Here is a 27,675-nt window from a genome sequence, read left to right on the forward strand (position 1 = left end):
GCCCATCTCCACTAAAACTACAAAAAAATTAGCTAGGCATGGTGGCACATGCCTGTAATCCCAACTACTCAGGAGGCCAAGGCAGGAGAATCATTTGGACCCAGTGTGCGGAGATTGCAGTGAGCTAAGATCACGCCACTGCCTGGCGACAATGAGCAAGTCTCCGTCTCAAAAAAAAAAAAAAAGTGATCGGGGCCCACAAATAAGAGTAATGATCAAAGGTCAACAAATTGGGACCAAAAATAGCCTGATTCCTGTTTTCTGCACAAAAATTGTATTAGGACACAGTCAATCCCATTTGTTTACGTATTGTCTATGGATGTTTTCATGCTTTGGAAGTAGAGTTGAGGGTTGCAAAAGAGATTGTGTTGCCTGCAGAACTGAAAACATTTACTATCTGGCCTTTTCAGTAAGCATTTGCTAACCCCTGATTCTCACCATAAGATGGTGACTGCGAAGTTCTTTCTATTTCACATACTGCCGTATCAAATTAATTTCTTTTGAGGTAGGTTTCTTTTTTGTTTGTTTGGTTTTTTGTTGTTGTTGTTGTTTTTGGTTAGAGACAGACTAGTATAGTGTTTGAGAGAATTTTTATGACCTTGGACGAGTTAAATAACCTGTTTTTTATGTGTGTAGTATAGATGGTAATGTTATCTTGCATGTTTCTTGTGAGAATGACTTTAGGTAACCTATGTTAAACACTTACCGTCGTGCCCAGTAGGTGTTCACTTTCATTTACAGCTCAAGCTGTCCAGATTCAAATCTTTGCTCTACAAGCTACTAACCGTGTAAATTTGTATAAATCAAATAACCTTGAATCCTCATTGCTTCTCTTTGTAAAATAGGGATTAATAAGACCTATCCAATATTTAACTATTTTGTGAGGACTAAATTAATTAATTTTTAGGTAACACTTTGCATAGTTCCTGGTATACAGTAACTGCTCAATTAACCTTAGTTGCTCTCTTAGTTATGGTTATAATCATCATTCCGATCCTCCATTGGCATTTGAAACATTAGCAAACTAATGTTTACTACTAATCAGGAATGTTGAAGGTAAACCAACAGGTTGACTTTTAATTATAAAAGGCATAAATGCAACCTATCCATATCTATTAGTATAATAAAACTGATATTTACAGAGAACATTATGTTATAATTAAAAGAAACAATTTCTTGCTTAAAATGTTTTTTTGTGAATATGTACTGTATATTGAAATATCTGCAGTTAAATTTTAAGTCCAGCTGAAAATTGAATGAGATAGTATTAGATGCCACCACGTTTCAAGGTAGAGTTTTATTTCTTGCAGGTGTTTTAAACCTTGTGGGAGTTCTTCTATTAAGTGGACAGATAGAGACACTGATACAGATGACTCTTTAACCATCTCATGTGATGATAAAAGCTAAAAGGTTTGATCTCAGTATTGCTTGTATTGGGCTAAGTGATTGACCTTGGCAGAATTCAATTATTTTTCTTCTCCTTCTGGTGACCATTAATCTGGGAGAAGTATCGTTTAATTTACTGCTATACATTTCAACAATATCCACAAGGCACTTCTAGGCACCAGACATGGCATTGGTTGCTGGGGGCACAGAGATGGGAACAAAGTGGCTTGCTCAGGTTGCTTCTAGCCATATCTGCATAGGGATGAGTCTTTCAGGCCTGCCTAGGATGGAATTTTGGCAGCATGGAGAAGAGAAAGTGCTCAGTCTGGAACAAAAGTTTTCACCTACTACATTGCAGAGAATTTGGCATATCAGTAATTATAAAGGAAGAATAGGGATTTACTGGGTGATAGAGCACCAAATAGAATGAATGCAATACATACTTGAAGTAAATCATAGTGACTTGTATTGATCTCAAGGGGAGAAGAAACAAAGCTTAGCTTACTTCTCACGCCTCTGTTGTTACCTGTTTGTAATGGACATGACACTTACAAGGTATCCTATAATTCACTAATGGGATTTTTACTTATGATTCACATTTAACTCTCCACAAAGTTCCGGGTAAACTGTGAGCTTGACTTGCTGTGAACCCGAACATGAACTCACATACTTCAGCTGGAGGCCTCAGTAGCAGCATGCTGTACAAAAATGAAATTAAAGTTCCAGGGAGTATTTGGGAGCAGGGCAAAAGGGTAATGGCTCCTCCTTTTACAGCAAGCATCAGGCCTTTACGTTTGTATTTTGAAGATAGAGAGGATGCACTTCTACTCCTGGCCCAGGCTGTAGCATGCTTGCTAGTGATGTCAAGAGAACCAGTGTCAGCACTGGCCATAAATGTGACAGGTAACAGCCTGTTATTTTGTGCCCCATGTCACGGCAGCCATTGATTCCGAGGTGTTTGATACACACTTTGATAGAGGCAGAGTGAAGCAGGACGTTGACAAGCATCTTTCCATGTAGTTTAATGGTCTCAATCTAGAAAGCCCACTCAGATAATCAGGTTGCTTAAAGTGTGATGAGACTAGGGAATAGAGCCATATAGAAGTGTGTGTGAGAGAGAATTCAGTGGTTTACTATATTCACAAAGATACGCATTTGACACCAGCCTGGGCAACATAGTGAGAACCTGGCTTTACCAATTAAAAAAAAGTAAAAAATAGAATAACAGAAGTAATCAGTAGAAGGTATTTTAATACAATTATATCTAGATTTATTAAAAATAAAATTGTAGTCCAATTTAATTAAAGGCTAGAAACTAGATTTTTAAAGAATAATAGTCTTTCTTATGTTTTTCCCCAATCGGTTGCTTAAAAAAAAAAAACAATGTGCAGATGCCTCAGGCACAACAACTGTACTCAACTCAAGAATTTGCAATTAAGAGAAAAAAAAACCAAACCTAAAAGAAGAAATCCAGCAACTCAGAGGTTCAGGTTCATTTAAACATGCATACGTTTTCACGGGCACACTTTTTTTGTTTTGTTTTTGTTTTGTTTTGTTTTGTTTTGTTTTGGAGATGGAGTTTTTGCTTGTCGCCCAGGCTGGGGTACAATGGCATGATCTCGGCTCACTGCAGCCTCTGCCTCCCGTGTTCAAGCGAGTCTCCTGTCTAAGCCTCCTGAGTAGCTGGGATTACAGGCGTGCACCACCATGCCTGGCTAACTTTTGTATTTTCAGTGAAACATGTTGGCCAGGCTGGTCCTGAACTCCTGACCTCAGGTGATCCACCCACCTTGGCCTCCTAAAGTGCTGGCATTACAGACGTGAGCCACTGCACCCAGCTGGGTACACCTTTTTTTCGGTTTTGTTTTGTTTTGTTTTGTTGACATGGAGTCTCACTCAGTCACCAAGGCTGGGGTGCAGTGGCACGATCTTGCAACCTCCATCTCCCGGGTGCAAGCAGTTCTCAATTCTCCTGCCTCAGCCTCCCAAGTAGCTGGGACTACAGGTGCATGCAACCACACCTGGCTAATTTTTGTATTTTTGGTAGAGACGGGTTTCACCATGTTGGCCAGACCGGTCTGGAACTCCTGACCTCAGGTGATTTCACCCGCCCCGGCTTCCCAAAGTGCTCGGGTTACAGGCGTGAGCCACCACACCCAATTGGGCACAGGTTTTTAGCTAAGCCATACGTCTGATTAAGTAGTGTCAGATTCCTTGAGCAGGTAACAAAGCTGTGGATTTGAATGGAAGTCTTTAGTTCCCTTGTAGAAAAATGAGTTTCCAAAAGCAGAGTGGAATACAGCCTAACCATCTGCTTCTCTTAGCCTTGAACCATTTTGCCCTCCTGAAAATTCATCTTTGGTTTCCAACTACCTCTTCCAATGTGCCTGACTTTTTGTGATTCTGTTAGAAGAGTAAAAAGTCAAGGGGAGGCAAGAATGAATGAATCGCATATAAAAATGATGCTCAAGGGAACCCCTTAGTTTTCAAGACAGCAGCCCAAATTGTGAACATCAAGAGACTTCTACAGTGTAAAAAAAATGTTTAAAGGCCAGGCGTGGTATCTCACAGCTGTTATCCCAGCACTTTGGGCAGCTGAGGCAGGATGATCGCTTGAGCCCAGGGGTTTGCGAGCAGCCTGGGCACCATAGGGAGACAAAAAAAAAAAAAAATTGTTGTGCTGGCTGTGGTGTCACAGACTTATAGTCCCAGCTACTCGGGAGGCTGAGGTGGGAGGATCGCAGGAGCCCAGGTGAGGTCAAGCCTGCAGTGAGCCGTGATCACACCATCACACTCCAGCTTGGGTGACAATGAGACCCTGTCAAAAAAAAAAAAAAAAAGGTTAAGGCAGAAGAAACGTTAAAGTTACGCTGTATTTAGTTGATAATAATGGTAAGACTATTCAGATGTTTTAACTGTGAGGGTAGGATTGCCTTTTTCTTAAATTTTTATATGTTCTTACGGGGTATAATTTCTAGACAGAATATGCATGTATCACAGAATGTGGATGGCAATTTTATATTGCTTGCACGTGACTTTAGGTTCTTGATGTTTCATGATAGGAGCAAAGAAAGGTCTTGCTTGCCAATTCCTATGATTGCATCTGTTCTGGAAATTTACTAGCATTTGTTACCCGGATTTCTGAAGTGCTAGTGACTGCTGCCCAGTAGTATTGATGGGCAAAATTACTAAAACGCATCACGAATCCTTCTGGTGTTTGCTTGGGCTATGGCAGGGTTTCTGGACCTCAGTACCATTGGTATTTTGGGCCAGATAATTGTTGCGGATGATTGTTCTGTGCATTGTAGGATGTTTAGCTGCATCACTAGCCTCTACTCAATGCCAGTAGCACCCCCAAGTTGTGACAATCAAAAATGTCCCCTGGGAGGGAGTAGCGGATAGACTCTCTCTGCTTGCAAAACACTGGGCTATGGTGTTGAGATCTGCAGTGATGAGCGGCTTTAAATATGTGAACAGAAGGCCGGGCACGGTGGCTCACGCCTGTAACCCCAGCACTTTGGGAGGCTGAGGTAGGCGGATCACTTGAGGTCAGGAGTTTGAGACCAACCTGGCCAACACGGTGAAACCCCGTCTCTACTAAAAATATAAAAATTAGCTGGGCATGACGGTGGGTGCCTATAATCCCAGCTACTCGGGAGGCTGAGGCAAAAAAAAATCACTTGAACCCGGGAGGTGGAGGTTGCAGTGAGCCGAGATCGTGCCACTACACTCCAGCCTGGGCAGACAGAGTGAGATGCCGTCTCAAAAATAAATAAATAAAGGTAAAAAAGTGAATGGAGAAACACCCGTGCAATACTATGTCTCATCTCCCCCTCCCTCCCCACAGACGGAGTCTCGCTCTGTGGCCCAGGCTGGAGTGCAGTGACATGAACTCAGCCCACTGCAATCTCCGCCTCCAGGGTTCAAACGGTTCTCCTGCCTCTGTCCCCCGAGTAGCTGGGATTATAGGCGTGTCTCACCGAGACCAGCTAAGTTTTGTGTGTTTTTGTTGTTGTTTTGTGTTTTTTTTTCTTTGATATGGAGTCTCACTCTGTCACCCAGACTGGAGTGCAATGACACAGTCTTGGCTCACAGCAACCTCTGCTGCCCAGGTTCAAGCGATTCTCCTGCCTCAGCCTCTGGAGTAGCTGGGATTACAGGCACCTGCCAACTGCGCCTGGCTAATTTTTTTTTTAATAGTTTTAGTAGAGACAGGGTTTCACCATGTTGGCCAGGCTGATCTTGAACTCCTGACCTCAAGCCATCCGTCCATCTCAGCCTCCCAAAGTGCTGGGATTACAGGCATGAGCCACCAAGCCTGGCTGGTCTCATTTTAATGTCAGCTCTAACTTCTATATCACTGCTTTGCACATTATAGATAACCAGTGAACATTTTTTATTGTACAAGAACAAGTAAAATAAACAAAAATATGCCAAAGCAAATATGATAAATACACATTTAGTAAGGTAAAAACAAGTATTTGATAAAATGTGTCATGTAGTCTAGTAGCTTTATTTAGACACAGAAAAACAACATAAAATGTTGACTTGAAACATTGCGTATGCATATTTACCATGTAGACAGTGAGATAGGGAGGTAAACCGCCTTCCTAGTTTTTTTTTTTCTTTTTTTTTGGTTCAAAAGGAATTCACTCTCCCCTTGTCCACTGTTACAAAATAGCAAATGGTGATTGGCATCTGTGCTGTAACCAGGGACACTGCTGTTCCCAGCTGGAGTCTGGGTTCTTTGCCTGCTAGGGATTGTGACAAGAAGCCAGTTAACATGGAGAGGTGGACATGCTCAGTCTTCCCCAGAGAAGGTCATAAAACAGCAGGACCATCCTTCTAACACATGACCTACATCTAGAGGCCTTCTTTCTTTCTTTTTTTTCCCCCTTTGGTTTTGTTTTTTTTTTTTTTTTTTTTTGGTTTTTTATTTTTCTGGTTTTTTGAGACAGAGTCTGGCTCTGTCGCCCAGGCTGGAGCGCAGTGGTGCTATCTCGGCTCACTGCAAGCTCCACCTCCCGGGTTCACGCCATTCTCCTGCCTCAGCCTCCCGAGTAGCTGGGACTACAGGCGCCCGCCACCACGCACGGCTAATTTTTGGTATTTTTGTATTTTTGTTAGAGACAGGATTTCACCATGTTAGCCAGGATGGTCTCAGTCTTCTGACCTCGTGAGCCACCACTCCTGGCCTCTTTTTTTTTTTTTTTTTTTTTAACCGGAACAGAAATACCATCTATTTCTTTCTTTACAGAGAAGTGGTATAAGGAAGTATGTTCTGGCCGGGCACGGTGGCTCATGCTGTAATCCCTTTGGGAGGCCGAGGCGGGTGGATCACCTGAGGTCAGGAGTTCAAGACCAGCCTGGCCAACCTGGCGTGGTGGCACGCACCTGTAGTCCCAGCTACTTGGGAGGCTGAAGCAGGAGAATCGCTTGAACCCCGGAGGTGGAGGTTGTAGTGAGGCGAGTTCACTCCATTGCTCTCCAGCCTGGGTGACAGAACGAGACTCGTCTCAAAAAAAAAAAAAAAGAAGTATATTCTAAGCCCTTGAATTGATCTTGGCTTTCTTCATTATTTTTACAAGTAAAAATAAAAAATTTGATATTTCTTATGTTCTGAGATATTATAGGAATGATACTACTTGGATTCAGCTTTCTGAGAAGTCTGGTATTTTCATAGTCTTAATATGAGTAAGAGAATTATGATCTTGGTACTGGATCTAAGGCAGAGGTATTGAAGCTGTTTTAATATTGCTTGAGATAGGACAGAACTTCAGAGTAAAATAAATTTGTATAGACAATCTGTTCAATCTGTTCGAATTAAGTTGTTGAGATGTATATTTGAATCTTAAGACTACTAATTTATGTTGTATCTGTCTTTTACCAAATATATGTGTGCTTCTTTTAATAAGCCAAAACATATGCAACTTTTACTAATTCTTCCCCAGTGGTTCTTTTGGAAAATGATTAAATCTTGTGTCTCACATTTTGACATATCTATTGCATTTAAAAGATAAGGTCAATCATGTTGCTTCTCAAACTGAGATATCCATTTGAGTTACCCGAGGCCCTTGGAAAACAATCGTTGTGAGTCTGCATGGGGGCCTGAGTCCCAGGTGGTGTTGACTCTGCTGGTGCACAGATCTATTTTGAGTAGTAGACTCTAGTAGTGTCTCCTGCCTTCCATATGGTGCGATTTGCGGCATTGAGACAGAAAATAAGAAACTGAAAAGGAAAACCATTCTTACCTTTGGTGTTATTGTTCTTGGTATATTACAGATACCAACAAGTGTGAGTGAATCCTGAGACATCTACCTACTGAGCTTTTCTTTCCTCAAATTCACAACTCAAGACCAAGGAGATTGAAAAACTCTTACAGTTTCCCTGCATGTTTTCACTTGTGCCCCTATTTCCTGTCATTAACATGGTAGTGTAGTCAACTCCTGCTATCCTATAAAAGCTAATTATTACAGTATAGAGGAATTTTGTAAGCCATAGCCATTAGTAGCTTGAAATACCAATGGTGGGAGTATTTATACCATGGCAATTGGCATACACTATAACTCAAGAGTGTTCTATTTGTTTTTCTAGACAGTGCCAGTTTCCCAGCATACTCCTGTCTCTTATTCAGCAAGAAAAAGAACTTCCCCCTTTTTTTCCAATACAGGACATGATATCCCGAGTTTTGAGCTTCTTGTTAGTAGTGTGTTGCACACTAACCATGCAGCTCAGCGAAGAGCAAGTTTATTCCCATAACAAACAGGAAACAAAGATTGAGGAAAAACCATAGTGGTACCCTTTTATGAATGTTCCTTAACACTGTCACAGGAGTCCTGATTAGTCTAAATACTTTACAAGTAAATCTCCCTCCTTCAGGTGGCACTTTATAAACAATCTTTCATCATGGAGAGATGAGAATTAGGTCAGGTATAATTAGAATGACAGATGTATTGGCTAGCCTTAGAGAATTAACGCAATTCAGTAAAAAGGCTAGCCAACTGCGGATATCTTCTAGAGACTTCCGTGACAAATTAACACCCATCATCTTGTACTGAAGCAGTGCTTTCATTAACATGCACAGCTGTTTGCATCATCTTTGTTTGTATTTCAATCCATATTTGGAGCTTAAGTGAGATTTGTCATAAGACTTCAGTTCAAGCTTGCTTGCCTAATTTCACATGCTTCTATTTAGTAAAATATGATTACTAGGTCATAAATATTTGATAATTTATTGCCTTATTAGAGTAATTTTCTAAACATGTTTTTTGATGACTGCTTGCTACTATGTACAAGAACACGATAAATGTTCTTTTCTATTGAAAGTCCATGGTTCCAGAATTGGGAAAAACATGTTCTTAAAAAATAACCAGTTTTCTAGTGTGTTGACTTTTAAAAATTTTTCAATAGAATCAAATGCAAATATTGTCTACTTATTTTTCAACAAAATACACGTTTGATTTTAATAACAGGCTCATTAAATGTCACCGTATAGTAATACTTAGAATTGCAGCAGTAACTTAGGCTAAAAAAGTAAAGTTGTTATAAACTACATTGAGCTCAGCCTTTTTCATTGTTAATGGATTAAGTGATTAGACAGACATATGTGTTAATTATATAAACATTTATATAAATATGTAAATTGTATATTGTATATAATATATAAATTATATTTATAAATTATAAAGTTTATTTGAAATATTGAAGTTCTGTATACTTAGTGGATTTTAATACTTATGTCCTTGTTTTCATTTTATTCCACTGTTACATTAAGGAAGTAACTTATTACATAAATAAATTATATTTGCCTTACATTTGCCCTTTTTACTCTACTTAAAATTGGACAAAAAGAGTTCAAGATATAGAATTTCTCTCAGAAAGGAGAAATATTTTTATTATGCGAAGTTTAAGTAGATATTCTTGTAGAATATGGAGAAAATAATGCTCTAAAATGTTGCCTTTTTAAAAAACTTCAGAAAATATAGTTCTCTCTGAATAACTCTAATTTGATTGTGGCCGCTTTCCCAAAATTTGTAAATTTAAAATGTATACATTACATGTAATATAGTTTTATTTCACATACATTCCAGTAGGCTGAGAATACTTGAAATTCAATGATTAAAAACGAAATAATAATAACCAGCTTTACTTTATTCTAAAATATATCTTGACTGGTTTATTAAAAACAACTTATTTAGGCCGGGAGCGGTGACTGACACCTGTAATTCCAGAACTTTGGGAGGCTGAGGCAGGTGGATCACCTGAGGGTCGGGAGTTCAAGACCAGCGTGACCAACATGGAGACACCCCGTCTCTACTAAAAATACAAAATTAGCCAGGTGTGGTGGTGCATGCCTGTAATCCCAGCTACTCGGGAGGCTGAGGCAGGAGAATCGTTTGAACCTGAGGGCCGGAGGTTGCAGTGAGCCGAGATCGCGCCATTGCACTCCAGCCTGGGCAACAAGTGCGAAACTCTGTCTCAAAAAAAAAAAAAAAAAACAAATTATTTGCTAATGTGTTAACTTTGCTTCGTAAGAAGGCATTGTAATTATCGTACATTTGAAAAGTGGAGATTTTCTCCCCATACTGGTTGCCAGTTTCACAACTGTGTTCATTCTAAATTTCTTAAAACATGTAAAATTAGCTTTCTAACCTTGGTTGTCCACAATTTCAGTCCAATTTGAAATACCTATTCAGAACTAATTTTTTGTGATTGAGCATTATTTTTTAAACAGTGAATTTCATAATCATTTTATATAATCCAGGGAGCTCCGGCTTAGTTCTGTGTTATTTTGTATTATATTGATTTTTAGAAAATGGAATATAGTGTTGACACCAGCACAAATCTCAGCAAGGGCCTACCTTACAAAGATAAAATGCATAGAGTTTGATTAGGAGCAGATAACTTTACTTTGTGTTTCATATACACCAGCATTTCAGTGTATTAAATGCCATTTTGTCTTGAAGAATGAGTAGAGTTTTTATAAAAGAAGGCATAATGCTTCCTTGCTAGTAGAATTCAGCTAAGTGAATATCAGAAAAGCTATTTGTGATCCTGAAAGTTTAAGAAATTCAACATGAATAAAGGATTGTGGTTCGTTAGATATCCATATAAGTCTTTGCCTATGTTTCTATCTAACATTTCTCTTTAAGAAATATTCTTGCTTTTATTTTTCTGAACAAATTTTCTCCATTATTATCTGATATTTACTTTGAACAGAAAGGTAGATTGGAAATCAAAAAATAAGTTTGATTTCAAAAATGATTTCAAAATGTTAGTTTTCTTAGTATTTTACATTTTGAGAAGAGAATAAAGATAAGGCAGATGAAGAGGTTTTTGTTTTTCCTTAAATTTGTTTTTCTTTTCAACTTTATTTTTAATTGGCATAATAATTATATATGGTATACATTTTGAAGATACGGTTTTAATTTTCACAGGAATCCTATTTGGGTTTAGTTACATAAGGTCTAATTTTGCATCCTCTACATTTAGTGACTGATGTATATATTTCTACTGAGTGATAATAGTAATTAATGTGAAACAGGTTTTTTGCTGATGTTTTTAGAAGTTTCTGTAGATTAGGAAGGAAGAAATTATGCTCTTGAGAAAAATAGAAAATGTAAACATAAGCATTTGAACTCTCTCGAGATATTTTTATCTTCTGTGAAACTAGATGCGGCTTATTGAAGATGTGTTTCAGGTCTCAGTGCTCTAAAACTCTTCTAGTTGGTGAGCATCTTGATTGGTTAGATCTCTCATTAATACCCCATTGCTAGAGAGGGATGTAAAGGAAATTTTCTCAACCTGATTATTTCCAAATCCTTCAATCTGTGAGTCAAGGAAAGAGACAAGGTTAGAATTCTTAGGCAAACTGAAAAATCAGTATTCCTACATTATTATTATTTGTGTTTTTCTTTTTTTGAGACTGAGTCTCACTCTGTCGCCCACGGTGGAGTGCAGTGGCGCTATTTTGGCTCACTGCAACCTACACTCAGGTTCGAGTGATTCCAGTGCCTCGGCCTCCCGAGTAGCTGAGATTACATGTGCACGCCACCACGCCCAGCTAATTTTTGTATTTTTAGTAGAGACAGGGTTTCACCAGGTTGGACACGTTGGTCTTGAACTCCTGACCTCAGGTGATCCACCCGCCTCGACCTCCCAAAGTGCTGGGATTATAGGCGTGAGCCACCATGCCCGGCTTCCTATATTATTTTTTTAATGTGGGCTTTTTAAAATCTTTTCAGTAGCGAAGACTTGACACCAAACCAAATGTCCATCAATGATAGACTGGATTAAGAAAATGTGGCACATATACACCATGGAATACTGTGCAGCCATAAAAAAGGATGAATTCATGTCCTTTGCAGGGACATGGATGAAGCTGGAAACCATCATTCTCAGCAAACTATCACAAGGACAGAAAACCAGACACCGCATATTCTCACTCGTAGGTGGGAATTGAACAATGAGATCACTTGGACACAGGGTGGGGAACATCACACACCACAGCCTATCAGGGAGTTGGGGGCTGGGGGAGGGATAACATTAGGAGAAATACCCAATGTAAATGATGAGTTGATGGGCGCAGCAAACAACATGGCGCAGGTATACATATGTAACAAACCTGCACGTTGTGCATGTGTACCCTAGAACTTAAAGTATAATAAAAAAGAAAAAAAATTAAAAAATATTTTCTGTGAGACAATTGTAGATTCCCATGCAGTTGTAAGAATTAATACAGGCTGGGCACAGTGGCTCACACCTGTAATCCCAGCACTTTGGGAGGCCAAGGCAGGCGATCATGAGATCAGGAGATCGAGACCATCCTGGCTAACACCGTGAAACCCCGTCTCTACTAAAAATATAACAAAATTAGCCGGGCGTGGTGGCGGTCGCCTATAGTCCCAGCTACTCAGGAGGCTGAGGCAGGAGAATGGCATGAACCCGGGAGGTGGAGCTTGCAGTGAGCGGAGATAGTGCCACTGCCCTGAAGCCTGGGCAACAGAGCGAGACTCCGTCTCAAAAAAAAAACCAAAAGAATTAATACAAAGAGACCCTGTATAGTCTTCACTCAGTACAGTATCACGTCTATGAAGTTGACGTTAATCCCTTAACACAGCTTTAACCTAAGTCTGTGCTGCTGCTTCTCCATGTTCACTTCTGAGACGCACTGGCCATTTTTTGTGTGCCTATTCATACTTTGTGTAAAAGCATTAGCATCATACTTCCCTGGTGCTGACCCTCCCCGCAGTCCCAGCTTCTCCCAGAGTAGGCTAAGATTCTCTTTTCTACCACATGGAAAATTGTTGTGGAATAATAAAGGGTTAGCAAAAAGGTCAGAGAAAACAAGCAGTTGTATTCCCTTTCCCCACAGTAGAGTAGGAATATAATTATGAGTGATAGAGGATACGTTATCTGTTCCTTTCCCAGTCCCTTCTGAAATCAGCTTTACTGCTGTGGGAAGTTGAGATTCTCATTATATCCCTGAGGGAAAGTGTTGGAAAGCGGGAGGTGATGGGGAATCAGGGTTGCTGACAATTGGGGGAATTATAACGAGAAGCTCTTTTTCACCAGGAGAGGGGTTGCATGTTAAGAGAAGGCCTGTCTGCTCCCCCTCCATGTCAGCAGTTGAGAACCTGCTGACATGGACAAGGTAGCTGGCTTTTAGAGATTCAGAAGTAACAAAGGCACGCTGTCAGTCCTGTTCTTCCAGCCTCACATACGTCTTCTCCATACGTTATGTATTTGGCATTAAATTAACATACAGTGTTACACCCAATACACCCATTCCTGACCACATTATCTCAGACAGCCTTTTGTATTTGAGTATTGTGGGATCTTTTGCTATTGCCCGTGATGCCCACTTGGACTCCTCCAAGGCCATGAAACTCTTGGGGGCCATTCAAAGTCAAGAGCACCAACTACCCCTAACAGGATTGGGAGAACCAAGCAACACTCCCCAAATAGGGATTAGCTCACTCTTTTCTTGGCCTTTATGAAAGGAAGGAGTTAAGACTCTTACAGCTGGAGACTCCAGCAAGAGTTGTAGGCTCAACATGTAGCTTATACTATTTACTTAATTAACATGTAAATGGATTTTGAGTTCTGAATGCTTGTTCTAGTTGATTGGGGCTCATTTGGCCTGGTTTCTACGAATTAGCTATAACAAATGGTTTCATAGTTGTTATAGAATGAGGCAGAAGAAAATAAAAATGAATGTGGCATTGTGTTTTACTAATGATATAGGAAAATGTTAATATAATGTCATTTAGGTTCTGGACTGGGGAGATTTTGCCTTTATCATAAGAAAGAAATTGTTGCTAGGTCATACACAAGGGCGCATATTTATCATGAACCATCTCCTTCGATCATCATTCTTTTATCCCATTACTTGACTTGCACCCACCCAAAATTCTACCACTTTTATGTAATATGTAGACTCATAAAGACAAGGTTTGTGCATCTACAGAGCCATGATGTGCACTGTGAGGCCCGTGACACACATCTATAAGAAGACACATATTTGGTACTCTAAGATGATACTTTTTTTAAATGCCAAAATGTGAGGGTCAGCATAAATTGCCAAGGCACGGTGAATTTTGTTGCCAATGCTCCTGTGACTATGGGGTGAAGGGATTCTGTGCCTCCCTTGGTAGCAGTGGCCACAGTGCTTGCAATCCCGATGCCAATTCCCGGCGCACTGTAGGCTTAGGAGGCACTGCTGCCTTGAAGTCTTGTTGGAATTAACACTGCCTGAGTAAGAGATTAATAATGTGTTTTGCTGTGTCTTAGAAACATTAAAGAGCATGTGGCATGAATACGTACACATTGGTGAAGGAAATACAGAGAAGGAAAGGAAAGTGTAGATGTTTGTTACAACTGAAGATAAGCTCTGGCAGCAGAGACCACTGCTGGCTATAGTTGATGGGGGTCCTCACATCTAGGCATGGCTTTGAGCTTCACAGTCCGGAAGCTGCTCTGTCAGTAACTTAGAGGGGATATGGCCCCTAGAACCAGTTCACTTTTAATAAATCAGGGTGCCAGTCCTTTAATTTTGGAAGATAAATAAAATTGCAAAGTAGATGGGATTCTTACGTCAACAAGTTGGCTAGTTTTCATCCTACAAGACTATTGTATACAGAAAACCAATTTCAAAGACATGCTTTGGGAACATGGACTTTGAAAGCAGCGGTACTGAGTGAGATGGCCTTAATGATGGATAATAACGAGGTTGATGCTTTTGTAACCATGTTTCCATCTGAAAACCACATGAAGAGAGCCAGGTCATCTTAGTGCTCTTTGCATGGGGCATTTCTCTTGCAGAGTGTTTGACACCTTCTGGGCTTAGTGCTGACTGTCCCTCCTGTTGACATCATCATGATGGTAGCAACCTCTGGTTTTGCCAGGACTTTATTGCATCTACTGAAAGAGCAACATGTGTAGGGAAGTAAAACAATAGTTAGTCCCCATTTGTATTGACATTGTGGATCCTTGTCTTTGATTGGCTAACTAGAATCAATCTGTTGAAGGACCAGTTGCAGTGACTCACGCCTGTAATCCCAGCACTTAGGGAGGCTGAAGTGGGCACATCACTTGAGGCCAGGAGTTCAAGACCAGCCTGACCAACCTGGTGAAACCCTGTCTCTACTAAAAATACAAAAAAATTAGCCAGGCTTGGTGGTACAGGGGTAATCCCAGCTGCTTGGGAGGCTGAGGCACAAGAATCACTTGAACTCAGGAAGTGGAAGTTGCAGTCAAGATTGTGCCACTGCACTCCAGCCTGGGCGACAGTGCAAGACCCTGTCTCAAAAAAAGAAAAAAAGAATCAGTCTGTTGACTATGCCTAACTTGGAAGTTGTGGGTGATGCATGGCTTTCATCTTTTAGAAAGGCATTTTTTCCTCTGTCATGTGAGTAAAACTAAGAAGACATCTGTGTGTGCTAAGGCATCAGCCTAGCAAGGACAGGGCACAAACCCAGAGGGAGAATTGGGCTGTTGTTTCACTTCCAGTGCAAATGGGATATACATGGGAGGTAGAATTACAAGTCTACTCAGGGTTGACTTTATACATGTAATTGGAGGGGTCACCGATTGACTTTGAGGCAATCAGGGGTGAGTGAAACCGATCTTGGGGAGGGTGGCAAGACATGTTGACAGGTAAGATATGTTTTAATTTACGTAAAACAGTGCATGGTGTGTATTAATAAGTTAGAGCTGGTTGACTATGTTTTATTGTTTGCAACATTACTGCCCAAGGGTCAGGTAAATATACAAAATATACAAATAATACAGATTTTTAATACATAAATTTCAATTAAGTAGCATAATTAAATAATATGTTGTTATAGTTGTACTTAATGCATATGTAATTAAATATATTCAAATGCAAATTTTTAATATATAAATATCAATTAAATAGCAGCATTAATACATTGTTATAGATGTATTTCATGCATATGTAATTAAATTATTAAAATATATAATATAACATGTTAATACATATTTTAATATACAAATAAAATGGTCTTAAATTGGAGTTAAGACCATTTATATTGGTACATATTTTAATATGCAAATGAATGGTCTTAAGTTAGAGTTAATGTCATTGAGTATAAGTCACATTTACAGATATGACATATATTTCTAGATAAAGTCAATGAACAGACAGCCTCCAAAACCTCGAAAACATTCAGAATATATGCAATTAATTTTATACTTGAGTTAAGGCAGTCATTTGTTAAGGAAAGCAATCAGATGTTTGTGAGGGCTTAAACTTTCGCTTCATAACCAAAGCAGTTTCCTTACATGAAAGTTGACTTCTTAAAAGAGAAGTTTATTTTTTATAATGGAGAATTGTTTTGATGTGCAGACACCTTCCGTCATTTCATACTCATCTTAAAAGCAGCCAAATGATCTTTTCACCTTTGGCCAGAATCCTTTTATTACTACCGAGTCCTGCACTCATTAAACCAGATGAGAATGCATGCTCTGAGAGGTAAATCTCTAGTCCTGGTGGGCAGTTAAATTCCTCAGTAAATGTTTGGTAGATGCTGCCTAATAAACCCAGTCCAGGTTGCCACGGGGAGGATTAAAAGAAGTAAACGTGTGTACGTGAACAGAGAGACGGTGCCTTTTCATGCTAAATGTGGTTCCCCACATCTCCTCTGATTAGAGGTGTGCTCTGAACAAGCCGAGACGGGGCCATGCCGAGCAATGATCTCCCGCTGGTACTTTGATGTGACTGAAGGGAAGTGTGCCCCATTCTTTTACGGCGGATGTGGCGGCAACCGGAACAACTTTGACACAGAAGAGTACTGCATGGCCGTGTGTGGCAGCGTCAGTAAGTGGACCCTTCTTCGAGCCTGGCCACCTTTCGTCTCTCTCGCCGCTGACTCTGCTCTTTGTAACAGATTGGTTTTCCTGGTTCTTGGGAATGGGCCTGTTGCTACCACTAACCACATTTCTGTCCACTTCTCTAATTGCTCAGTCTCCTCAGTATGTTCAATCATGAGCACACCTCTCCGTCTTTCCCTAATAAAGCATGGCCGTGGATGTGTTCTCTTCCTAGCTGTAGCAGATATGTCTTGCAATCCAGAGGCGCTTTTGAGTGCTTCTCTTTTACACAAAGCTGAAGTGGCTGTTTTGTCTTCTGCAGCCAGCCGTTTCTGCAAATGCATACTGGCGTGTCTGTCTGTGTACACACGTGTTCATGTTTATGCATGTGCACTACCTGTGCAGATACTGTCTACCAGTGGAAGCCTGGCTGATGCAGCTTGAGTTGCATTGATAAGGTGTATGGCTATGATGAATACCTTTAAGTTGGTTCATAACATGTCTTTTATTGTGCTGTTGAGGGAATGTGATTGGATTGAGCTCATGCATCTCCAATGCCGGAGGGTAGACATGCCCATTTTGCCCCCTGAGCTCAGCACACAGACATTTGCCAGGTCAAACTTCTGCTTCTTCTCCTGAAAGTAAAAGAAAACGTTTGACTTAACGTGAGAAACTTTCAATGATATAAGGCTCAAGGAACATAATTTTCTTTCCTTCCTTTTTTTTTTTTTTTTTTTTTTTAAAGACGGAGTCTCATTCTGCTCAACAGGCTGGAGTGCAGTCGCGTGATCTCGGCTCACTGCAACCTCCGCCTCCCAGGTTCAAGTGATTCTCCTGCCTCAGCCTCCCCAGCAGCTAGGATTACAGGCACATGCCACTGTGCCCAGCTAATTTTTTGTATTTTTGGTAGAGACAAGGTTTCACCATGTTGACCAGGCTGGTCTTGAACTCCTGACCTCAAGTGATCCACCTGCCTCGGCCACCCAAAGTGCCGAGATTACAGGCCTGAGCCACCGCTCCTGGCCAGAACATAATTTTCAAAGTCTTTCTCTTGAACATTAAGCTTTTCATAATTCTGGGGATAAAAATATGAAGTCATGATGACTTAAGTGCACAATGAAATTTTCCCCAAAGAGGTAATTCTCAGGAGGTCCAGTACCAGACATGAGACTTCCATGTCCTTAACAGACTTCCAAGTGAAATTCCCAATTGTGCTTATTTATTTCTTTATTGTTGTTCACGAGTAGGAAGTGTGAACTACTCAAGAAGTAATTATTCAGCTCAACTTGATAACTAAAGACGAAACTCAGTAACTGTGCATTACTTTTTTGAGAGACTCCTGCCTTTCCTCCGCTGTGTTGCAAGGTGGCAGCCCCATTTCCTGCCTGAGATTCCTAGGGATTACATAAATTGTTTTCCAGCGAGATCATAGGATTAAGCAAAACAACAGAAGGACCTGCACTCCACTGTAAAGGAGCTCAGGATCTAAGAGGAATCTAATGGAAAAGCTTCTGTTGGTCTCCTGCCATCGCCAGTGAATGAGATGACTGCTTCAGTCCCATGGGTGAACAGGTGTAGGAACTGGTAACCTCAAGAGTTTTTTTTTTTTTTTTTCTGGCTCTGATGGGATGATTGCAGCTTCTGGCTCAAATGACTCCCTTCTTCAGTTTCAAACAAAGCAGTCAATTAGGTCAGGTATTGCGAACACAATGGAGAATTCTGTTGCCTGCAGCCTTTGGAACAAAGGCCTTTTGTTACAGTGATTCTGACTGGTTTAGCGGCTGGGAGAGGTTTCCTGGCAGATTTGCAACTTTTTTCTCCCTTGCCCTGGGTGGATTCATTTTCTGAAATATCATGTATATTTTTTGGTAATAAGAAATTTATTTGGTTTTAATTATTAGCAGTGATGAATTTACTTCAAGAGATTCAAATTATCTCTCCACCTCACCCCAGTACTGCCATCCCTTCTCCTAACACTCTCTCCCTTTGATCAGTTTGGTCTGGGAGCGAGCAGTGGGCACCTGTCCAGGTTGGATGGAGGTGTCCTGGGTGGCACACACTTTGCTGAGGCTTTTGCAAAAGGTAGATGCTCCCAACAGAGAGGTATTAGATAAGGCTAGCTATACCTGATTTTAGAGGGGATAGGTGACAGAATAATGTATGAAGAAAGCAAAGGCTGAAGATCAGTTAGATGGGTGGACAAGAATAAATAGAGAGTATAAGTCTCAGCAAACAGCCAGAGCTGAGAGCCACATGCTGTTCTGTGAATGAGTGAAATAAATGGAGTTTTTGTGAAAAAATGCATCGAAGGGAATTGGGGATATTTGGCACAAAAGAAGGAGCAAGAAATCCTCTTCTGTTAAGAAACCTGTTGTTACTTGGATATACGTATTATCAGAGACAAGATATCTGGCATTCTCAAATGTTAACTTCTTGCAAAAATAGATCTTATGTTAATATGTTCATTTTGGTTTTGTTGGAGGGATCAAACCTAAGGAGTGATTTTGTTTGTTAGGTTGTTTTTTTGTCAGTGGACTCTTGTGCATTTCAGCCATCATTCCCATGTTTCTCTTTTTGTTTTTAGTTATGTTCTCTTATTTTTTCCATAGTGTCCCAAAGTTTACGCAAGACTACCCGGGAACCTCTTACCCGAGATCCTGTTAAACGTACGTTGTCATTGTCATTCACCTGAGGGAAGGGAAGAGGGGAGGAGGATGCTGCTTGGTTCACATAACTCCAGCATCATCACCTTCTTTGCATGGTTTTGTATTTCTTGAACACCTGTCTTAGTAAGATGTTTCTTCCCATTACCTTGCTTATAATTACATCTCATTTTTGCCAGACAGCTTGAGATGTCGGGCTAAGAACATCATTGACCAAGTTTCTTCTGTTTCTGACCAATTTCCTTTTTATTTAGTCCGGTTTTATTGAATATTATAGGGACAACATCATTGTATTGTATTTGCCATTAACTATTTTATTTCCTAAAAGCTATCAGTGTAACTGAGAGCAGGCTCCGCTTCTTACTGCTTGCAGAACCGAAGAACAAGGGCTAGGTGCAGTGGAAGGAAAGTGACTTTACTTTGCAAAACTAGCAGTGGGGAAATGGTCCAGGCTCTTGCGTTAAAGCAACCATCTCAAATTTTGGATTAAAAAACAAAGGCTTAAAAAGGGAAGCTTGGAATGCAGGGCATGAAGGAGGGGTGAGGAGGTGCTGCTATACGGGACTTGTTCCAAAGACTTGAGTTATTATCCAGTTCGGTAAGTGGGCTGGTGCATCCCAGGCACAATCGGGTTGTAAATTAACTGCAGCCTTGAGGTGATCTCCTGATGAGGGAGAATTCTGCAGGTGCCTAACTCAGTCAGTGGAAGTTCTAAGCAAGCATTAATAATTTTAATAAGAATTATAAGCGTAATTAGATAAGGGGAGCGCTGTGCCGGGAGTGCCTAGTGGGAAGAAAGAGAGCAAAGGTGACCATTTCCTTACTAAAACTGGAAGGAAAAGAAAGGAAGAAAGAAAGATCTTTAAAATAGAGTACTCAGTTACATCAAGATGCCATGATTTAACAAGAGACTATAATGCATGAGTAACTTGTTTCCTCAGAAAAAATACTTAATATTCATGTATCGTAGTACATGGGCTAATTCGTATGCACAGATTTCAATTATTTGTGTTGTAAGACCCGGTTTCAACTTCATGAAGGGTCACTTTTAGACATTAGGAACCCCTCTTTCTCCTCTCCCGGAAGACATAGTGGTAGGTTAGAGGTTCTCAACTTCTGACTAGGAAGTAGAGAAAGAGCCTTCTATAAAGAAATGCATTGTCCTGTCACTGCAGGCCTTTAGTGTCTTATGTTTTGTTTTTATTTCAGTTGTACCATCAGCCTAACTTAGTTTTAAAACGTGGTTTTAGTATTCATATTTGAATTTGGATTCCATCCAGAAATAGATTTATCCAGTGTTAGCTTAGGGATGATCTATACCATTTATGCTTATGATTGCTGGAAGAAGAGACACAATTTCAGTTGTAGCTTAGATATTTTATAATTAAAATTAGCATTTATGTACATTATCCTGAAAAAAAAAAAGAAAACCCTCATCTCAAAATTGATGAAGCCAGTTGTCTTTTTCAAAGATGATAAATTATAGACGGGTGATTATGTATTTTAAAAAAGATTGCATCCTAAACTGGAAAGCTTTTTAATGGCCTCCATAAAATATTCAGAATAATTCACGTTATGTATGACTTTTGAAGGATGTGGTTTGTACTGCTGCAATGTACACATTTCTTTTGCTATTGTGAAAAAAGGGTTTTTCTCTAAAAACAGTGTAAGTACAGCGAGTGGGTTGACACAGACTAGGAAAAAGCTCTAGCCCGTTCACTGTAGTATTGATAATACATAGGTACGCATGGTAAGTTGTATTGTACCAAGCATTTTCACAGATCATTTATTTTTCTTCAGAACACTTTGTGGGCGTTTTCCTCATTCCTTTTGTACATATGAGAAAAAATGAGGCTTCAGGAGCCTAGTGACTTGTCCCAAGCCATCGAACATGGCAGGACCAGGCTTGAAACCCAAATGACATTTTGGCTGCACTCCACACCAAATGGCTAAGCATTTGGTTCTGACATTGTTTTGCAGGTTGGTAAAATCACATTTGCGATTCAGAAGCACATTTTAAGAATACAGCAAACAGTGAAAAGAGGATGAAGAATGTTAGCGTTTTTTCCTAAATGCCATGAATATAGCACGCATCAGTAAATCAAATGTCTTTCCCATTCTTTTACAAAACAGTGATTATTTTTCTCTTAAGTTTCATTTTAGCATTTATAAGAATTCTATTTTTCCATTTTTAATAACTGATGGAAACAAGCATCATTGTTGGATAAATTTATTTTCATGCAGTACACATAACTACCACTTTCATCATCCGCCATTCCAAACAGATACTGAAAGTCTCTTTTGTAATTTTCTCCTTCCCAGTAATTTTCTTCATCTACTTGCAGTGTGTTTGGGATCCTGACACCTTTCCATTCTAGGAAGATGAAGTGATTTGGGCAGCTATATTTTCTTGTCTACCTACAGAGACTATTCAATCACAGCAAGTGAGGGGTTTAGCAGCACTAGTACCAACAGACAAGGAAGAAAACATATAATTTCTAGTTATTTATAGCCTGTGCAGCTATGTGGTCTTATTTATAGCAAACTGCACATTTGATTTGAAAAAGTCATGGTCATCTGGAGGTCAGATGCAGATGGCAGACTCAATTCAGAGCAAAGGAGCTGAACTAGAAGGTAAGCAAGCCTGTTAGACTGGGCACTTGGACTTGACTTTGCTCCTTCATCAATCTAGGGCTAATTGGGTGATATTTCTGCACAAAGGTGGTTGGTTTTACAGGTTGCTCAGTCTAAACTGCTTCTAGGCAAATAATAAATGTGAAAGGAGATAGAAAAAGCTCTTCAGTTGAACTGATGTAAGATTACACTTAGGGAGAAAATGTATGATGGTCTGCATTATAAAAACAATAATTTGCCACAAATCAAGCATTTCTAGGTTTCAAACTTTTGTCATAAAAACTGATTTTGAGCATTGCAATTTTAGGGACATATTTTATTGTTGTTGTTATTGTAAATGAAAATCTAAACCACAAATATAAGGCTGAGAGCTTTCATTTTATTCATGAACATAGGAATTCAAATCATTAAAAAAAATCCTTTCTCATTTGGGATAAAGAGTCTTATAGCTGAGTTAATTTCTGACATTAGTTTTGCACTTGCCCATTTGGGTTTAGGACAGTGCAAAAGTTTAACATTTAACCTTCAAAATGTAGTATTTGTAAACAATACAATTATATAAATATTTGTTGATTCATTTATATTTCAAATATGAGAGTGTGACCATTTTTTCTAGTGTTGTCTCCATCGGATTGGTTCCCAAAAGGCAAACAGACCAACTTCTTAATGGCATTTAATCTCTCAAAGAGCATCATGCTGATTTTCAGTCAGCAGATTGCACCCTGTGATCTGGCCAAAGTGTGACCCATCTCTGGCTCCTTCATTTGCACTGACATGTGGTACAAACAACTAAACCAAGGTTCTTCAACCACAGCACTATTGACATTTTGATCCAGATAATTATTTTAGGAGTCTGTCCTATGCATACAGAGCGTTTAGCAGCATCCCTGACCCCTACCCACTAAATGCCATTAACACAACTCCAGCTGTGATAACTAAAAATGTCTCTAGACTTTGCTAAATGTGCCCGGGGGAATCACATTCTGGTTGAGAATCCTGTTCTGGAGTAGTAGTTTCCCCACGTCTGACTCAGAGATAGAACTATCCTGGTGTAAACAGGTGTACTTTCCACAAATTTGGGGGCATGTTGAAATGTTAGAATGTCAGTATCCTCTGATTCTCGACAGACGTTTGAAATTGAATTTGTTAGACTAATGTCCAAGCTCTCAATATTTGCAAGATAAGATGGAAGTTGCTGTTGCTGTTCTGACTATAGTATTGAAGATCTCGTAGTTTTTCTGCTCGAATGTAAGCTACTGTGGCAGCAGAAGAGAAACCAGCAAACCCCTTAGTTGGAAGTCCATGGTTCACCTGTGCCCCACCGTTTCTCCTGTCTGTTTCATCTTAGTTTCCTAGAATCCCAGGATATGCTGGAGCATAACCATCTGTAGAGATGCCCTATAGTTTTGCTACACAGGTTATTTGTACTTTAGGATTATGTTTATGGCCTTAGGGTGTGTACAGAGCTATAGATCTGACCCCATGCAGGATTGAGGGAGGGAAAAATACTGATTTCTAGGCACATCAAAATGGTCCAGATGACATGAAGCAGACTAGTACACTTCCAGAGAATATGAAAAAAATTGAAACTTAACAAATCAGGTCCCAAGTTCCGTCCCCAAGAACCATCCCCAAGTTCCATCCCCAAGAACCATTCCCAAGTTCCAAGTTTGTTGCTGCAGAAGCTCATAATTTGCAAATCGTAGATAACTCACCATGCAGTCTTTGAATGGAATATGCCACCTTAACCCCAGGGTCGTTGTAAAGACAGGAGCCATAAGACAGAAGTCTGAATGCCTAGGCCATTTAATCTTTGGCCAAATTCGAACTATTGTTCTTAATCACAGTATTCTTGTTCTTTTCACTGTGCAGTAGCAAATATTAGTTCCCATTAGTACATTCTGCAATACCATTGGAACTAAAACTGCCAAATTAGATTGGACAACCTGGGCTTACACTTTGCTCCCCAACCAACCTAGGGAGGGAGAACAATTAAAGCATTAAAAGATGTGATGGTGAATTAAACTATATGTCACGTCATTGCCAGTAAATTCTATCAGATTAACAAGTGTGAAAAGCCAAATCTTTGGTATCTGGAAATGCTTAGATGAGAAAAATGATTTTTTCCTCAAAGCCATAATAATTAGAGATGACCCTAAAATTTAAAGGAACTGGATTGCCTAGCAGCTCAGCCTTTTTTTTTTTTTTTTTTTTTTTTTTTGAGACGGTCTGTCGCCTAGGCTGGAGTACAGTGGCACGATCTCGGCTCACGGCAAGCTCTGCCTCCCGGGTTCACGCCATTCTCCTGCCTCAGCCTCCTGAGTAGCTGGGACTACAGGCGCCCACCACTGCGCCTGGCTAATTTTTTGAAGTTTTAGTAGAGACAGGGTTTCACCGTGTTAGCCAGGATGGTCTCGATCTCCTGACCTCGCGATCTGCCCGCCTCGGCCTCCCAAAGTGCTGGGATTACAGACGTGAGCCACTGCACCCGGCCCAGCTCAGCATTTTTTAAAAAGAAGGGCCATTTACTTTGAATACAGGTTAAATATCTCTTCTCTGAAATGCTTGGGACCAGAGGTGCTTCAGATTTTGGATTTGGGAATGTTGATGTATTCATGATGAGATAACATGAAATTCATTTATGTTTTATGTACACCTTGTACAAAAGTCTGAAGGTAATTTTATACTTTTTTTTTTCTTTTTTTTTTTTTTTTTTGAGACAGTCTCGCTCTGTTGCCCAGGCTGGAGTACAGTGGCGTGAACTTGGCTCACTGCAACCTCTGCCTCCTAGTTCGAGATGCCCCTGCCTCAGCCTCTCAGGGGAAGCTGTAATCACAGGCACCTGCCACCACACACAGCTAATTTTTGTGTTTTTTAGTAGAGATAGGATTTCACCATGTTGGCCAGGCTGGTCTTGAACTCCTGACCTGAAGTGATCCACCAGCCTCGGCCTCCCCAAGTACTTTGATTACAGGCATGAGCCACCATGCTTGGCCTTATACAGCATTTTTGCTAATTTTGTTCATGAAACAAAGTTTGTGTACATTGCACTGTGAGAGAACAAAGGTGTTGCTACTCAAAAAAGATCAGATTTTGGAGCATTTCGGATTTTCAGATTAGGGATGTTCTACCTGTGGTAAAAGAATGCTCGTTATTTATGTGGTCTGTTGTTTAGCTATTTGCCAGAAGAGGGTAAGTAGATAGTTTAATAAAGCAGTCAGCAAATATTTTTCATACAAGGCCATATTATAGATTTTAGGCTTTGTAGGTCATGCAGTTTGTCATAACTACTTAACTCTGCAGTGGTAGCATGAAAGCAACAATAGACAATAAGTAAACAAATACACAAGGATGTGTTCCAATAATACTACTTTTATAAAGGTAGCCAGTAGCCAGGTGCAGTGGCTCACGCCTGTAATCCCAGCAGTTTGGGAGGCCGAGGCAGGCAGATCACCTGAGGTCAGGAGTTCGAGACCAGCCTCGCCAACATGGTAAAACCCCATCTCTACTAAAAATACAAAAATTAGTGGATGTGGTGGTGCGCGCCTATAATCCCAGCTACTCGGGAGGCTGAGGCAGGAGAATCACTTGAACCCAGGAGGCGGAGGTTGCAGTGAGCCGAGATCGCACCACTGCACTCCAGCCTGGGGGACAAGAGCGAGACTCTATCTCAAGGGAAAAGAAAAAAAAAAATGTAGCCAGCAAGCCGATCCTTGGTTTAATACAGCAGGTTTTTTTATTTTAATTTTAATTTTTTTTCCAATAGCTTTGGGGGTACAAGTGGCTTTCGGTTACGTGGATGAAGTGTATGATGGTGATGTCTGAGAGTTTAGTGTCCCCATTAACTGAGTAGTGTACATTGTACCCAATATGTAGTTTTTTATCCCTCACCTCCTTCCCACTCACCCTCATTCTGAGTCTCCAATGTCCATTATGCTACTCTGCATGCCTTTCCATAATCATAGCTTAGCTCCCAATTTATAAGTGAATACATACTGTGTTTCCATTCCTGATTACTTCACTTAGAATAATGGCCTCCAGCTCCATCCAAATTGCTGCAAAAGACTTTTATTTTGTGATTTTTGTGGCCCAGTAGTATTCCATGGAGTATATATACCACATTTTCTTTATCACTCATTGGGCGATGGGCCCTTAGGTTGGTTCCATATCTTTGCAATTGTGAACTGTGCAGCAGTTATTTTGGAGTCCAGGATGTGCTAGGCCAGGTATTTTGAGGGACACCAGCAAAGGAATCTGAGTACTGGCTTTCAATAACTTGATAATTTTATTGATGAAATGAGACCCAGATATGTCATAGAAATAAATAACAATATAAAGTAAAATATACAAGTGTAGGAGAAGATTGCTCTGGAAGTCTGGGGTAAAATGAAATCAACTTTATCCTTAAGACCTCCATAGAGGTTAACAGTTCCATCTGCTTTTACTGCTACTATTTATATGAAAGTGGACAATATTGAAGATTGTGACTTTTTGAACTCATCTATTGAGTGTTGAGCAGCTATGACAGATTATTTCTTTATGTGCCTCCATTAATGAAGTCAAGAATAGCTTCTGACAAATTGACAAAAAAACAATACCCTAAGGTTAACCCATTCTGAATGCCAGTTATTATTGCTATTGCTTCACGTATATTTTTTAGATTCAGACTTGAGGTTGCTTTTAAGTTTTAGTGTGTGGTGCTGAATAGAGAATAGACGTTAATAAAAAATAACGCCAGCATTCATTCTTTCACATTCAATTCATATATTTGAAAAAATTCCCATGTCAGTATGTGTCCATGGACATGAAAAAGAAATGTAGCTTGACTAGAGTAAACACATCATAGATTACATTTTTATTACCTTATGTCCACACGTTGCATTGATAGTGTTCTCCACCAACTATGATTGCGCTGGCTGTAAAATTATAATACAGGGGCTTATTAGGGGGAGAATGCCTTTGTTTCTTCTTGTTGTTGTTGTTATTTTGTTTTTAAAAGAGTCTGATATTACACCAGAGGATCACAAACTGTATTTTCTTGTTATAAATGGCTCTTCTATCTTGGACTTAGTGGGTAGGATAAATATTTGAATTTAGAATGCGTTAGGAGTTTTAGCCATTTTAAAATTAGAAAAATGGAGAGACACTTTTTTTTTAAGTTGGGGTGGCACTCGGAAAGCTCTACCATGTTTCAAGATTAAATTTTCACATAAACGCTAACAGGTTTCTATTTCACCCATATATAAATGATCCCCCTTGTCTCCTCTCCTAAATTATAGCCATCTCAAGTGACAACCTTGCTAGGTCTGTATCAAATAGCATTTTCAATGATAAGGCAATGATTTATATAGGTCTTAATTTGTTTTAATCTTCTGTTATCAGTGCTATAGAGATAAATTGCTTTTCTGCTGATGAAAGGAGACTAAACCAATTTTCTCGTTAGAATCTAACATTAATATATCGACTGAATGCCATTCATAAGCCTTTGTTTAGGGAAGCATTGGGCCTTCTGGCCTGTTGGAGGTGGCCATGGTCATTGCTGTTTGAAGGTGGGTTGTTTTCTCTTTTGTGTCCTGAGCCCATTGTGACTGTAAAACTGTGTGTCACCCCAGAGACTGAGGAAACAAATGAATATCAAAATGATAGGGGCAATCTTTCC

At 39.9% G+C, this 27,675-nt stretch overlaps 1 protein-coding gene across 12 annotated transcripts in view; it reads left to right on the forward strand.

Moving 5' to 3' along the window:
- Positions 1 to 27,675, forward strand: part of APP (amyloid beta precursor protein) — a 286,555-nt gene that overhangs the window by 155,872 nt on the left and 103,008 nt on the right. For 4 of the 12 annotated variants that reach the window (XM_015133068.3, XM_015133069.3, XM_077995863.1 and 1 more), the window contains exons 7-8: positions 16,559 to 16,726; positions 19,329 to 19,385. The exons of 4 other annotated variants lie outside the window; for them this stretch is intronic. In XM_015133068.3, the coding sequence (XP_014988554.1) occupies positions 16,559 to 16,726; positions 19,329 to 19,385 (225 nt within the window). The remainder of the gene's footprint in view (positions 1 to 16,558; positions 16,727 to 19,328; positions 19,386 to 27,675) is intronic. 4 more of the 12 variants (XM_015133070.3, XM_015133071.3, XM_077995865.1 and 1 more) reach the window with 1 other exon arrangement.

This window comes from Macaca mulatta, chromosome 3 (genome assembly GCF_049350105.2).
Source record: "Macaca mulatta isolate MMU2019108-1 chromosome 3, T2T-MMU8v2.0, whole genome shotgun sequence".
Lineage (NCBI taxonomy): Eukaryota > Metazoa > Chordata > Mammalia > Primates > Cercopithecidae > Macaca > Macaca mulatta.